The 15,540-nt window shown below is 40.6% G+C and overlaps 1 protein-coding gene across 1 annotated transcript in view; it reads right to left on the bottom strand.

Annotated features, from left to right (window-relative positions):
• Window positions 1–8,591: 8,591 nt before the first annotated feature.
• The window catches only part of usp11 (ubiquitin specific peptidase 11), a 30,383-nt gene continuing 23,434 nt past the window's right edge, over window positions 8,592–15,540 (bottom strand). The window contains exons 17-21 of the mRNA XM_080443534.1: window positions 15,345–15,457; window positions 14,345–14,494; window positions 13,130–13,245; window positions 11,811–11,899; window positions 8,592–11,611 (exon numbers count right to left, since the gene is read on the bottom strand). Coding sequence (XP_080299660.1) covers window positions 11,444–11,611; window positions 11,811–11,899; window positions 13,130–13,245; window positions 14,345–14,494; window positions 15,345–15,457 — 636 coding nt within the window. The 3' untranslated portion in view covers window positions 8,592–11,443. The remainder of the gene's footprint in view (window positions 11,612–11,810; window positions 11,900–13,129; window positions 13,246–14,344; window positions 14,495–15,344; window positions 15,458–15,540) is intronic.

Raw genomic sequence — 15,540 nt, 5'->3', positions numbered from 1 at the left:
AACTCAATCAAGACGCACGAGCACATGCGCGCGCACACACGCGCGCACACACACACACACACACACACACACACACACAGACACACACACACACACACACACACACACACACACACACACACACACACACACACACACACACACACACACACACACACACACACACACACACACACACACACATATATTCCGTGCATTTATATAGATAAACAAATTGCCTATATAAAATAAATAATGTAGTGAAACATCACAAATGTAGTTGCAAAAATAAAAAGTGCCCCAATAAATGGCCAGGAAGCATGCGCAGAAAGAACGTAATCTATCAGATACTAATCGGGTTAAGGTGTATACATGGAAGAAATGTCCTTTTGATCGGGTTGTGAAAAGGTCTAGACCACCCCTCTGCACCCGATTAGAATTTTAATCGGGTTGGGCTTGATCGGGTTTATTTAGGTGTATATGTCACAGGACGATTGAATAACCAGGACGATTGAAGACAGAGCGCTTGTTTTTAGGCACGGGGCTTCGGGGCGAGGCGGGGCTTTGCTGCGACGCGGACCTGTCTGTTGTTGTTCCCCCCCACGTAGCAACCAGGAAGCTACGCTAGGGGAACGCTGAACACGCGTTCACACGCACGTGATAGTAGTTATTGTCCATGACGGAGGCGCGCCGACTCAGCAGAGCTTGAGGCCGCGCCTCCAGGCGCGAGTGCCCGCGCTGACCGGCCGATGCTCTGATAGTCGACACAGCGCCGTCCGAGTTGTAAACCGATAGGGACAGAATAGTTCTTTTCATGGATCACTGTGTGTGTGTGTGTGTGTGTGTGTGTGTGTGTGTGTGTGTGTGTGTCTCAGGGAGAAACTAAAACAATGCGTGTGTGCGCGGGCGCGTGCATGCGCGCACGCATGTGTGTGCATGCGTGCGCATGTGTACGCAGCACACACACACACACACACACACACACACACACACACACACACACACACACACACACACACACCTCCCTCTAGTCTGGCTTGCATTGCCCTCTAGCGTTGGTTTTACAGAATTGCCTGAAAACAAGCGCTCCTTCTTCAATCGTCCTGGTTATTCAATCGTCCTGTAACATATACATGGAGATTTTAAATCTGGTTGATTTTAAATCTTGTTTTAACCCGATTAGAAAGGTCCATGTAAACGCAGTGTGTCACGATGCAATGCGTTAACTTGCGTGAACTTGTAGATCGGCCACGTTTGCTACTTTTGAAAATCCTTTTGTGAAAGTTGCTAAATCTGTCTGTTAGAACACACACTCTCTTTTTTCCTGAAAAGTACCAGTTTTGGACAATATGACGTTTCCACCTGACAGCTATGACTCTGGTGTTGATTTGATCTGTTATTGTCTGATGTTGTTTCATGGTAGAATCTTTAATGAGCTACAGATCAACTCCCTGTTGTTGCACTAATGTGAACCCTGTTATGTCCAGTTACCTTTTCAATTGTTTTTGTCTTTTGTCTTATCCAGGATAATAAATTGAGTGTCAAGTTTTCCCTTAAAGGGCCGGACTACACCATGAATTTGAACTTTTCCTTCTTTTTTGTGTGTTTTTGGTCTCCCCTACCTCTCTTCTATCCCCAGAAATACCCCAGTTTGAATACTCAGGCTTTCACAGCATATCTGGGGTTTTCTGTAATTGGTCTCAAAACAGAGCAAACTGATTTTCACCCGAACGTGACGTCACGTTCGGTACAATCCCTCCCGTTTTTTCAGTTCCAACTAAAAAATCTTTTTTTTTTTTTTTTTTTTTTTTTTCACACAGAGCCAGGAGATAACATGCATACAAACTGGCTCAATAGCGCCCCGTGCCAAACAGGACAATGTGGTATTGCAGGTGAAAGTGCTTTATAAGCCAGAGAGAAGTTAGTTGGAATGAGTATATCTGAGGCTTGATTTAGACTCAAACCTTTTGAAAAACGTTTTGAGGGACATAAACAATATATTAAATATTCATGGTGTAGATCCTTTAATAAAGTGTTTGTAATGAGTGTTCACAGATCTATCATCTTCACTGGTGTCCATCTTCCTTTTGAACAAGTGGTGAGCTGGGTGGAAGAGGCCTGGGCAAGAGACCCAGAGAGTGTGAGTGAGAGAGAAGAAGTTACTGCAGGCGCCACCTCTGCTGTTTTTTACTCAGAATCTGTTCTTGAGAGATTACCTCCACCTTAACCCCTGCATGGTGACAGCTGGGGGTGGGGGGCTCTTTCCTCCTCCAGAAGTCCATCAAATCCTTTGTCTTGCTGACATTCAGCTGCAGGTGTTTCTCATTGCTCCATCCACACAAAGATCTCCACCAGGTTTCTGTACTCCTTCTCATCCCCCTCGTCAATGCACCCCGAGATAGAGCTATGGTCTGAGAACTTTAAAAGTGGTCCTCAGGGACCCCCAAGTACTGCTGGGTTTCTTTTCTACCAGGAAATAATATGGAATATCTATCATGAGGCTCTTTTGCTCGACTCACGTTTTCTGCAAAAGAACCATTGTTTTGCACCACAAGCTCAATGTAAGTGCTGGTCATGTAGTACTCAAACACATACAGTAGGAACTCTATGTAGGAGGATTATGTTATGGTGAAACCTTTGTGTTTTTACAAGCCTTTTATCCAAACCATGATGAACATTTTCCTATTTACAAACACAAGTTGTATTTTTAGATAAAAAAAGAGAATTGCTCTATAGTACCAACATCCAGGAGAGTATACTGAACAACTGCAATAGTAGTACAAATTAATCCAACAAAACATGTATACATAAATGGTCAAATGTGGGATTGTAAGTGAATATTGTTAACAAAACCCTAGTGTCTCTCAGCATAAAGGTCATCTGAACAGCATAAAGGTCATCTAAACAGCATAAAGGTCATCTAAACAGCATAAAGGTCATCTGAACAGCATAAAGGTCATCTAAACAGCATAAAGGTCATCTGAACAGCATAAAGGTCATCTAAACAGCATAAAGGTCATCTAAACAGCATAAAGGTCATCTGAACAGCATAAAGGTCATCTGAACAGCATAAAGGTCATCTAAACAGCATAAAGGTCATCTAAACAGCATAAAGGTCATCTAAACAGCAAAGCATAATTATCCAGACTGTTCTAATGCAGTAAATCAGTGGTTCTCAAACATTTTAGTTTCAAGGACCCTCATAACTCTGAGTGTACAAATGGAACCAAATGGACCCACGAGGGTCCATTTGTACAGTCAGTCCCTTTGGAACCCCTTCAAGAAGCCCAGAGGGTCCCTGGACCACACTTTGAGAACCACTACAGTAAATAAAGTGAGGTTTCTGTCATTCCTGAATCTGAATGCAGCAGCAACACCAAGTTCACCTTGAAAGTATTTTAGACGTATTCATATGTATTCACATTCTTGTGGGTGTAAAGACAACACTGCCCAATACAAACACACCGTAATATACAGTAGTAAAGTAGAAGCATAAAGTAAGGGCTTCACATTGGATGATGCTCTGTGCAAAATTAGTTTTGTCTCCCAACCACAAACTAAATGTATGTTGTAACTAGGAGGTTTGAAGGTAAGAATAAAAGGTGCCAATGGCTGTTTTCATGCTTTATTTATTTTCAACATTCAAGTATTAAGAGGTATTTTTGCATACAAGAATAATGTCCATAGAAAATGTGCTGGAACAAATATATGAACAACGATCGGTCTCTCAACACGCTAAAGTCTCACATTAATATCACTGATTAAAGGAGGAGTTCACCCAAAAAAATTACTTATTTTCTATCAATTACACACCCCATGAAGCCTTGATTTCATGGATTTCTTTTTGTTTTTGTGGCATTCCTAAGACAATAATTTGATGACCGTGTGTATTTCCGGTAGGAGACACAAATATTCTACTTTGTGTCTCCTACCGGATACATTAGCCGGTAGGAGACGGGAATCAAATTATTAGCTTAGGAATGCGACAAAAACAAAAAATAATCCATGGATTCAAGGCTTCATAGGGTGGGCAATTGATAGAAAATAAGTAATTTTTTGGGTGAACTCCTCCTTTAATATCACTGTCCTGCTCACTGTCTGTTATGTCTGTAGTGAACTCTTCCTCTGTAATGAGCTCCTCCTCCTCATCACCATCCTCTTCCTCCTCTCCATCATCATCATCCTCAGGGTTGTCAACTTGGTCGACAGACTTGTTCTGATCGTCTCCTTCCTCCTCTCCAACTTCATCTTCCTCACTACTTGTTCCTTCCTCTTCCTCCACGACCACCTGGTCTTCCTTTACCTCCTCCTCCTCATCACCATCCTCTTCCTCCTCTCCATCATCATCATCATCATCATCATCCTCAGGGTTGTCAACTTGGTCGACAGACTCGTCCTGATCGCCTCCTTCCTCCTCTCCAACTTCATCTTCCTCACTACTTGTTCCTTCCTCTTCCTCCACGACCACCTGGTCTTCCTTTACCTCCACCTCCTCATCATCTTCCTCGCTACTCGTTCCCTCATCTTCCTCCTCTCCCCCATCATACACCTCGTAAACTTCGTCTTCCTCCTCCTCTTCCTCCTCTCCCACCTCATCTTCCTCCTCCTCTCCCACCTCATCTTCCTCGCTACTCGCATCTTCCTCTTCCTCAAGGATGACCTCAAGTGTTTCAACTTCCTCCTCCTCTTCCTCCGGAAAATTACCTAAAAAAACAACAACTAATCATCAACTAAACTAATTAATCATTCTGATTGGATAGTGTTGTAATGGTGATTCTGATTGGACAGCTTTGTAACGTTGAGTAACGCTGACAGTTATTGGACAGCTAATAGCAGCAATTTGATTTGATGTAAGTAAATACTGGACAGCATTGTAAAGGCAATTCTCATTGGATGGTTTAGTAATGGCAAATGATGTATGATTGGACGGTTGTCAACAGCCAATCAGGATGGCTTTGTCAGTGAATCTGAGTCACTGTTACAAATAGCCTAAATAATGTACTGTACACAAACATGGGATACACATCATACTAAGGTCCTTGTAATAAACATGAATTAATACTAAATGTATTAGTCAGTGGTGGAAAGAAACCAAGTACCTTTACTCACATACGGTCCTTTTTGCCAAGCTTAGGAAAAAAGTTTGCAATAATTTCATGATGTCTTAAAACATGTGTGAGGAGAGAACAGGACGTTCTAGTTACTAAAGTTTTCAAATAATTGTAGTGAAGTAAAAGTAGGCTATAATATGTGCTTCTGAGAGGTAGTGGAGAAGAAGTAAAAGTACTGAAAATTGGAAATACTCCAGCAAAGTAAAAAATACCTCAAAATTGTACTTAAGTACAGTACTTCAGTAAATGTACTTAGTTACTTTACACCACTGCTTAAACCCCGCAATAGTTGACTGGATTCCCAAGGGCTCTATAGGCTACTAAACACCCTGTTTTTGCTGGGGAAATTGGACTCTTAAGCTGAGAGAGAGATGAAGCAGGGACCCACACAGGTTGTATACAATTGTGTTGCAAATGAAACTTTTTCATAGATTTCATAGATAGCTTCATATTGTTTGACAGCACTATCATCAGTGTTGTGTCATTTATTTATTTTTTGTTATCTTTTCTATGACTATGTTGGATTCATGTTAATGTGTATTTTCAGACATTTAACCCTCAATACTTAGTAACCTTGACCTTTGGCTCTGTACTTGGTCTACTCTTATACCCCTCAACACCAAACGTCTTCGCTGAACGTCGCCGAGCTCTCTTGTGAGCTTGTACATCTGCTATTTTCCGTGAATGTTCCCTCCAGAATTGATTGGATACTTTATTAGTCAATAATGCAAACGGCGTGGAGGTACAGTAAAACACTTTTGGATGCTAGAGTTCAAGTGGTTAATGTAAAAATTAAAATACATGACCCACCCTATCACACAAAGATCTGGTGGCCCCCCAGTAGTAACTCTGAGGACAGCCTCCCGGAACCCCTGTTGAAGACCCATTCTGTACACTAAATATCTTCGCTGACACGTCGTGAGCTTGTAGATCAGCAATTTTCTCCCAATTTTAGCCTGCTGTGTGTCCCAATGTGTCTTCTTTACACAAAATTAATGTATTTTTTAGGTTTGTACTGAAATAAAGTTGGACATCAGTTTCTCAGACTTTTCTGTGATCAGCTGTTTTGTTTCCAAACATTCTGTATGTCCATCTTAAATATAGGCCAAAAGAAGTCCTTATTAAAACAGCTGTAGGCCTGGCTGTGACGTTATTGCCTGGTTGGTGTCAGCATGGCTGACCCGACTCACTAAACCAGTGATTCTTAAACCTTTTAATTTCAAGGACCCCCAAGTTTGGGGCTATGCATTAATTAGACCAGTGGTTCTCAAACCTTTTCATGTCAAGGACCCCCAAAATGATATGTATTTGGCAACGGACCCCCATCTAAAAATATGTTGTTCCAGGGACCCCCCCAGAGGCAAATATTTGAGTTAAAAATGTTGTCTTAAAAAAAATATTTATCCCAAGGTTTGCACAAATGTTCATGATTTTTCAAAAATAGCAGATCTACAAGCTCATAGCGCGGCACTCGGTGCCGCGCTATGAGCTTGTATATCTGCTATTTTTGAATAGCCAAAGTATAAAAGGTTAAAATTATTGTGACGATATATTAACAAATTTGGCTGGGGACCCCCTGGAACCCCCCCAAGCACCCCTGGGGGTCCCCGGACCCCACTTTGAGAACCAATGAATTAGACCACAGATCCCGATGTAACTCTGACATTGTGCAAATGGAACCAGATGGACTTGTAAGGGTCCATTTAGTTTCATTTGTACACACTCAAGAGTTGCAGAAAAGGGTCCATTTGGTTCCTAACTATCAATTTAGCTGGGGACCCGCTAGAAGCCCTCAAGGAACTCTGGGGGTCCCAGGACCCCAATCTAGTAAGTATTAATTTGTTTAGGGCCTCACGATTGGTTCGGGGGCCCTCCCTCCAAGATAATTTGGATTTTTTTAAAATTGTTTTTGCATAATTACGCTACCAAACAGTACACACACACCCACAACAATTAAATGCAGTATTTCTCCAATTTACTTTTTAAATAGTGTGATACAATTACAATTGTAATACTGTCTGTGATAATTCTACATTTTTAACCTCTTTCAACTGGTGTCCCTATTTTGGGAATGTCATTGTATAGGCAATTTATTTTATTTTTAAGTAGAAATGTTTTGAAAGTATAAAATACGTGGTAAATATTGCAGCACATCTAAATATTGTATGTATTACATCAACATATATTTCTGTTGGTACCAATTCTGCCAAATCCTGCTGGCTGGTGCTGGGGTGTATAGTTTTCGACCATAACAAAGAGCCTCATATAGCCCCCTATTTGTTTAGGGTCCCCCACAACCTTGGGCTGGCACTGAATGTGAGTTCTGAAAATGTCATTAGTCTATTTGAATCCAGTGAAGATCCATAATATTCCTTATGTGTTTTTGTGGTGGTTCACTGTATGTTATTATGGATGTATTCTGGTGGTGACATTATTTGATAAGTCAGTTATCTGGAACGTTTGTCATACATTATGTCTCATTGTTCTTTTTTAACGGAAACACATTTTACATACATTTTACACATTTTGGTAGCACTTTTTATTTGTCACTAATATGGATCATAATAAACTGCAAAACGTCGGTGGACATTCCCTTTATGATGTTGGTGCGTGAGCATTCCTTTTGTCTTCTTGATAAGCCAGATCAAATCTAATTTCCAATAAACTGTTTCAGATGAACATGGAAATTGGCTTCACAGCCACAAGGCCACTGACAGTCGACTGCTAGAAAAAGAAGCTTGGGAAACACTAATAGTTATAGTATCTTCAAAACTCCCCGTAAATGAGGCAAACCACAATACCCTCATGCATGTGGCTTATGAACCAAGCCGTTCAGCCTGTTTATGTTTACTGACCAAACACTAACATAGTACGCTTTCAAAAGATACATGCTGAGACACACCGCCAGACTAGAGGTCCTGGTAGGATATAAAACCAGCAGCACTAGAGGTCCTGGTAGGATATAAAACCAGCAGTACTAGAGTAGCCTGGTAAACCCCCCTCCCTCCGGAAATCTCATTTGCATTTGGTTTCTGAAACAAAATGTGTGTCGCAAGCTTCTTCCATTTGACGGAGTGAGGTTAGTACTAGAGCTCCTGGTAGGATATAAAACCAGCAGCACTAGAGCTCCTGGTAGGATATAAAACCATCACTACTAGAGGTCCTGGTAGGATATAAAACCAGCAGTACTAGAGGTCCTGGTAGGATATAAAACCAGCAGCACTAGAGGTCCTGGTAGGATATAAAACCAGCAGCACTAGAGGTCCTGGTAGGATATAAAACCAGCAGTACTAGAGGTCCTGGTAGGATATAAAACCAGCAGTACTAGAGGTCCTGGTAGGATATAAAACCAGCAGTACTAGAGGTCCTGGTAGGATATAAAACCAACAGTACTAGAGGTCCTGCTAGGATATAAAAGCAGTAGAGACTAAAATTAGGTAAACTTAAAAAACAAAACTATTAAAAGTCAGTAAAGAACGTTTTCTATCAGTACAGGCACTATTGTCGTTTAATAATGTGATTTATTTATATCAAAAAGACCAGAGTGTACAATAAAAATATTTTATCTGATATTTGACAAGACACCCCCGCCCCAGCCAGATAAGCTAGAGAATGAGAATAACAATTATTATAATACATTTATTTCAATAGAAAAATACTGTACAGAGCCAATTTAAAATAATCAGGAAAAGAAAATCACTCTACTGTTCACTAAACCACCAACAAAACAAATAAATCTTAACACAAACACAGCGTTTAGCCATCGTAGGGATTTATAGAACCTTTTTTTTTTCTTTTTCTGGCAGAATAGTAATACAAACTTTATCTTTAAATCTGAAAAATAAATCTCTGTTTTAATGTCCTGCACCGATAGATCGTAAATATATCAATATAATCAATTATATCCTCAATATAATCAATATCATTGAACAAAAACAGAAGCTTATAGTAATCAATGGAAGATCTGCAGACCCAAACTGAATATGTGCGTGTGTGCATGTGCGTGCGTGAGACAGTGTGTGTGTGTGTGTGTGGGGGGGGGGGGGGGTATAGCAACGTAGAACATCTCAAATTATTTATTAAAATAAATAAATAGCTGAGGACATGAAACCCAAAATATACAAAGCGAATTCTTCTCCCATTAAACGGTTAACTCTTTAAGACCTGAGAACGCATCTGTGTGTCATTTTTAGATTTCGTTGGGCTATTCAAAAATAGCAGATATACAAGCTCATAGCGCGGCACAGAGTGCCGCGCTATGAGCTTGCAGATCTGCTATTTTTGAAAAATCGTGAAAAATGTTGTGCAAATCTTTGAATATATATATATTTAAAGCGAGCATTTCTAGCTAAAATGTTATTGCTTCTGGGGATTCTACAAATGTCTTCTAAATCAGTTTAAAACAGTTTTCTGAAACACTCATCTTGCTATAATATTAATGTCAGTGTCAAGGAGCCCCACAACGATATGTATTTGGCTGCGGACCCCCATCTCAAATTTTTTTTTCCAGGGACCCCCAGAAGCAAAGATTTGAGTAAAAAACAATTGCTTTATAGATATATATTCAAAGATTTGCAAAAAAAAAACACGATTTAAAAAAAAATAGCAGATCTACAAGCTCATAGCGCGGCACTCGGTGCCGCGTTATGAGCTTGTATATCTGCTATTTTTGAATAGCCCAACGAAATCTAAAAATGACACAGATGCGTTCTCAGGTCTTAAACGGTTAAGTTTGATTTGTTTTGCTCCATTGTAAATGAACAGATTGACGGATATGACCCACAATCCACTGCAGCGAGCCGCTTGGTCCCGGGGCGGTTCCCGACAAGATTCTCCCATTTCTCAAAATGCTCTCCAGAACAGGAATGTCAAGTGTGTGACTCATCTGTGATTGATTGATTAATGAATGTGTAGTGTGTGACTAATCTGTAATTAACCCTTTAAGACCGGGAACGCATCTGTGTCATTTTAAGAATTTTTTTGGCTATTCAAAAATAGAAGATATACAAGCTATGAGCTTGTATATCTGCATTTTATTTATTTTTTAATCGTGAAAATGTGCCAAATGTTTGAATATATATATTTTTTCAAGCGAACATTTTAACTCAAATCTTTGCTTCCGTGGGGTCCCTGGAACAAAACGTTTTGAGATGGGGGTCCGCGGCCTAATACATATCATTTTGGGGGTCCTTGAGAACCACTGAAAAAACTGTGGGATTTAGATGACATTTGTAAGAATCCCCCAGAAGCAAAGATTTGATTTTTCAAAAAATTGTAGATCTACAAGCTTGTAGTGCGGCACTCTGTGCTGCACTACGAGCTTGTATATCTGTTATTTTTGAATAGCCCGAAGAAATCTTAAAATGAGACGGATGTGTTCCCAATCTTAATGCGTTAACATGTATGAACTAATAAGTCAATGGTTCTCAAAGGGGAGGGGGCGGGGGGGGGGGGGTCTTTCCGAATGGACCCTTGCAGGTCTTTAACTCTGAGACTTATGGGAGAGAGAAGCACTGTACCTAGTAGTTCATACAGCAGAAAATGACACCTTCCTAGTCGGGGAGATGTTCCCGGGTTCAGCGTGGGTTCAAAGTGGAGAGGAGGAGGAGGACGAGGAGGAGGATTTTTACTTGGAGGATAGGGTTGGGATCCAGAAAAACAGGAGGAACTGGATCCAAAATTGAGGAACTGGAATCGCGGGTTCCATCACATTCTGGAATTGGAACCGTGTCCGTAAAACAGTTCATCACAGTGTCAGGGCTGGTGTGTGGACTTCACGTCTACTCTATAGAATTACGATACCGGTGGTTCTCAAAACTCGTTCATTTCAAGGACCGCCATAACTCTGAGAGTGTACAAATGGAACGAAATGGACCCTTACAATGATATGTATGTATAAATGAATTTGTGTTTATCAAAACTTATACTGAAGGCCAAAATTATGTATGTTTTTTTTTTTTTTATATAATTTATATGAATCGCTAAAAAAAAAAGGTAATCAGACCGTTGAGAGGGAATAGTTAAGGAATCGGAATCGTTGAAATCTTAAAGGATCCCAAACCTATTTGAGGAAGACCGAATTTTGTTTTTCCTTGAGTTTTTTTTTTACATTTTAATTTTTAAGGAGTTTTACTAGTTGAAAGTTAAACATTGTAATCATGTGACGCCGCTTGGTGACATCATGTGATCATGATGACCTCATCCACATCTCTTCGTCCCCTTTCCTCATCTTTGCCCCAGTCTCGGATTGAAGGTAGGGTTGAAAAAAAAAAAAAGAAACATCAAAACGGTCCTCGAGGAAGAAAAATCGAATCAAAGTGAACAGAAAATAAAACAGAACTGCTGATTGTGGTTCAGTCCGTTTCCATGGTGACGGAGTAGACGGCAGCACCCTGCTCTGTGCTGCTGCTCTGACAGAAAGCTGTGTCGTTAGCGGGGGGCGTGGCCGAGGAGGGGGCGGGGACGCTGGGCATCCTGATCTTGTCTTGTCGATGGTAGAAAAGAAGATATGCTGCATTAGTCTGGAGAGAGAGAGAGAGAGAGAGAGAGAGAGACAAACAGATAGAGAGGGATAGAGAGGAGATGAGAGGAGAAAGGCAACTTATAAAAAAAGTTTTGCTATTGAGTTTTTAATAGCACTAATAATCAATAGTTTAATAAGCTTATGAAAAAGCATACATCACATTTTATAATAATAATAAACTGTGTGTGTGTTCTCACCACAATCTGGTCTTCTCTAGCGTAGGTCACCTTGCTGTCATCAAAGTAATACCACTGACCATTATCCTTGTTCCTCGCATAGCTGGTGTCTGCACACACATTATCACACACACATTAACTCTTTGACTGCCAGAGTATTTTCATAAAGTACTCCCCCATTGCCAGCAATTTGTGTTTTTTTTATTTTTATATTTTGAAAATCTTCATGAAAATAATTTATCAGACTGTTTTTTAAAGACGCAGCACAAATCCGCCACTAGAGAGCAGCACATGACAGTTTGATCAGCTCCTTGGGTCACTGTTACCCTTCTTGAGCGATTAGACAGGGAAAAACATGAAAACGGATGTGACGTCGTCACACATCGTCTGATCGCTCAAAATTACGATGTGATACACGACGGCGATGACTGATCGTCACCCAGACCATAGATTATAGAAGAGAACCTGTCCGTTTGTCTGTCATACCGTGTGAAAACCCGTTTGTTTACCTATTCTTGACGAAAATGACCGGGGGAAAAAATCAAAAACCGGAAACGGAACCCAGGTCATGAAACCGGATGCAGATGTCGGTGAAGTAAGTGGAACTCGATAATAACATTGACTTTTAAGCAGCATAGCGCGATCAGAGATTAAACAATGAACGCGATTCCAACGCGTCAAACGCGTCAATGGCGTGGGTGGATTAAGTAGTAATTGACGCGTTTTCGAGTCAATGGCGTTTATAGAGTTAACCACTATGATACGATATGATATTGGCCATTACGTATACTGTATGACCGTTGATAATGTATCGGCAATTATGCAGGGCCGATGTGTAATTTTCCCCAAAAAATAGAAATAGCTGATCTACAAGCTCACAAAAAGAGTAAGAGCCCTGGCATGACTGTCAAAATGGCGGCCCAAGTTGAACCGTTTCACTTTCAGACTGATGAAGGAACATGATTGAAGTGAACTAAAATTTAAAAAAAAATGTTGGTAAAATGAATCCAAAGCACAAAAAAAAAATATATATTTTGAAGCCAGATTTCTCAGAAAACATAATTCTATTTTAGGGTCAATCTAAGCAACGGATACTTTATTGTGTAGAGTCGACTCTGATCCTCTACTTTCATATAAAATTAAGAAACAAAAATGCTAAAATGTTGGATGATTGCTGCATGCGGTCACATTTTCCCAATTGCTGAAACAATGGGAAAGGTTTCATTGTTCACAGGTTGCCAGTGCAGGTTTGTGGTTTGAGGAGAGCGATATAGTAGCCAACACTGAATGAATGAATTAAGGAGAGAATACAGTCTTAACTACAATCTTAAAAGGCTTACAATGTCCGTCCCTGAGTCCTCCGTAGTGATTGGACACAGCGATGAGGTCATAGCGGCTTGGAGGCTCCCCATTGGTCACATTCTTCCTCAGAAGGAAACCAGAGAAGTCTAGGTCTCTGAAAACACAAACGGTTATGCAGGCCACGATTAGACATCTGGATTAAAATGACATTATTATACACCTGGATAAACATCTGGATTTAATTCAATCTGTTTAACCCATTAATATCTGATTCTAAAAATGTTTTCTAAATCCTATCAGTTTTCTGAAAAACGTATATTTCTATATCAGTGGTGCAAAAACTTTTTCATGTCAAGAACCCCCAAAAATTATGTATTTGGCCACCAACCCCCATCTCAAAATATTTTGTTCCAGGGACCCCCAGAAGCAAAGATTTTAGTTAAAAATGTTCACTTTAAAAAATATACATATTCAAAGATTTGCACAATTTTCCACAATTTTCCAAAAATGGCAGATCTACAAGCTCATAGTGACGCGATATGAGCTTGCCTTGCATATCTGCTATTTTTGAATAGCCACAGTATAATTGTTATATAACCAAAATAATGGTTAAAGTGGTTACAATCTAAAATGTCACAGATGCTTTCCAGGGGTGTAATGGGTTAAATCGGTCGATACTAGGCTACTACAAGGGCACTTGTGAGTAAAGTTGGCAAGTTGCCCTACAGTTTAACAACAGTGCAGGTTGAAGATGAAATATCTAACCCAGATGCGTAAATACTCTCCACAACAGCTATAGGCTACTGCAACTGTGGCATCCAGGTGAAACACGACGTTAATCATAATCGTGGAGCTATTTTTAACTCTATGAGGTGGACACGTTAAAACGTTACCACTTTGAACTAAATAGCTCTATGAGGAGACGACAAGATTCTCACAACTCATCAACTTTCCCACGGCTGTCCCAACTAGACGCACGGACGGCATCCACTGTCTAACTATACAGTATAACCTCCTGTGAGTGAGTAGTGGTCTATAATTTATGTTCAAATAGCGCAATCCAAAATATAATGCTGTAGGCCTAAGTGTTAGGCTGTATTTAAGCACCTGCTTGTCATTAATGCATAAAAATAACCGTTATTTTTGTCAGATGTCCGATAAATTTGAATCCTTCCGGACATTGGGACCGGCAGATTAAAATCCTAGCGCGACCCCTGCCCCTGGTGTGTGCGTGTGTGTGCGTGTGTGTGTACCTGAGTGGGAAGTCGACGATGCTGTCTAGCTTCTCTCTGGAGAACTTTGTGTAGGAGAACCTCTTGAGGTGGATGATCAGCACCTCGGGCAGAGACCACAGGTCCAACTTCTTAGTGGCCAACTGGTGCTTCTTACAGACTGGACAGTACCTGCACCACACACACACACACACACACACACACGTTTGTATTACTATACGTGTAACAACATCAACCTTTTAGGATGGCATTGAAAAAAGCCCCAAAACAGATCTAAAAGTTGTAGACAGAAGTTTGGGCGAATGTTAACCCCAGAACAGGGATGCTAAGCGGTTAATCTAGTTGCTGTGACCCTGTCCACCCGTGTGTGTGTGTGTGTGTGTGTGTGTGTGTGTGTGTGTGTGTGTGTGTGTGTGTGTTTTACAGTGAAAAAAGGATAAGATATGCAAATCCCCACAGTTCTTTGAAAACGGTGCTGGAGCAAAAAATACTCTAGTGAAAAGAAGGCAACGTTTCAGCCATGCAAAGAATGATGAAGCCCTTGCATGGGCGAAACGTGGCTTTTGTTGGTTAAATAAAGTCTATCATGTGCAGACATTCCCAACTTTTCATGTGTGTGTACGTCGTCAGTGGTTCTCAACCTGTGGGTCGGGACCCCCAGGGAGGTCCCCACATGATTTTGGTGGGGTCCCCAATTATTTTTTGGGTAAAGTGCCAATTTAAGGACTTTTAAGAGAAGAAAAAAATTGCATGCTACATCAAAAGCAATCAACAAACTATACTATAAAAACTGGTCAGACATATATGAAAGAGGAAAACATTGCTGATCTACATGCTGTGAGCTTGTAGATAGGCTATTTTCACAATATTTATCTGTGGAATCAGGGTGGGGTCCCCAGTTCAAATATGATTATGTTGAGGGGTCGTGGCCTGAAAAGGTTGAGAACCACTGGTGTACGTTACCATGGATTCTCTTTTTCTACAGTGGTAAAGAGTGTGTGTGTGTGTGTGTGTGCTGTACCATGGGTTTTCTTCCTCCAGTGTTTCTACAGTGGTAAACAGTTCGATGCACTGCTGCAGTTCAACAGTGGTCTGCTGGTGAGGAACGTCCATGCTGTGATGCTTCACGTATTTCTAACACACACACACACACACACACAGTTGAAAAGTTTCTGTTACTTCTGTTCAGTGGTGGAAAAAGTACTCAAATTCTTTAC

The sequence above is a fragment of the Gymnoscopelus braueri genome (assembly GCF_963280865.1).
Source record: "Gymnoscopelus braueri genome assembly, chromosome: 12".
Taxonomy (NCBI): Eukaryota; Metazoa; Chordata; class Actinopteri; order Myctophiformes; family Myctophidae; genus Gymnoscopelus; species Gymnoscopelus braueri.
This window is presented reverse-complemented; position numbering and strand designations above follow the sequence as displayed.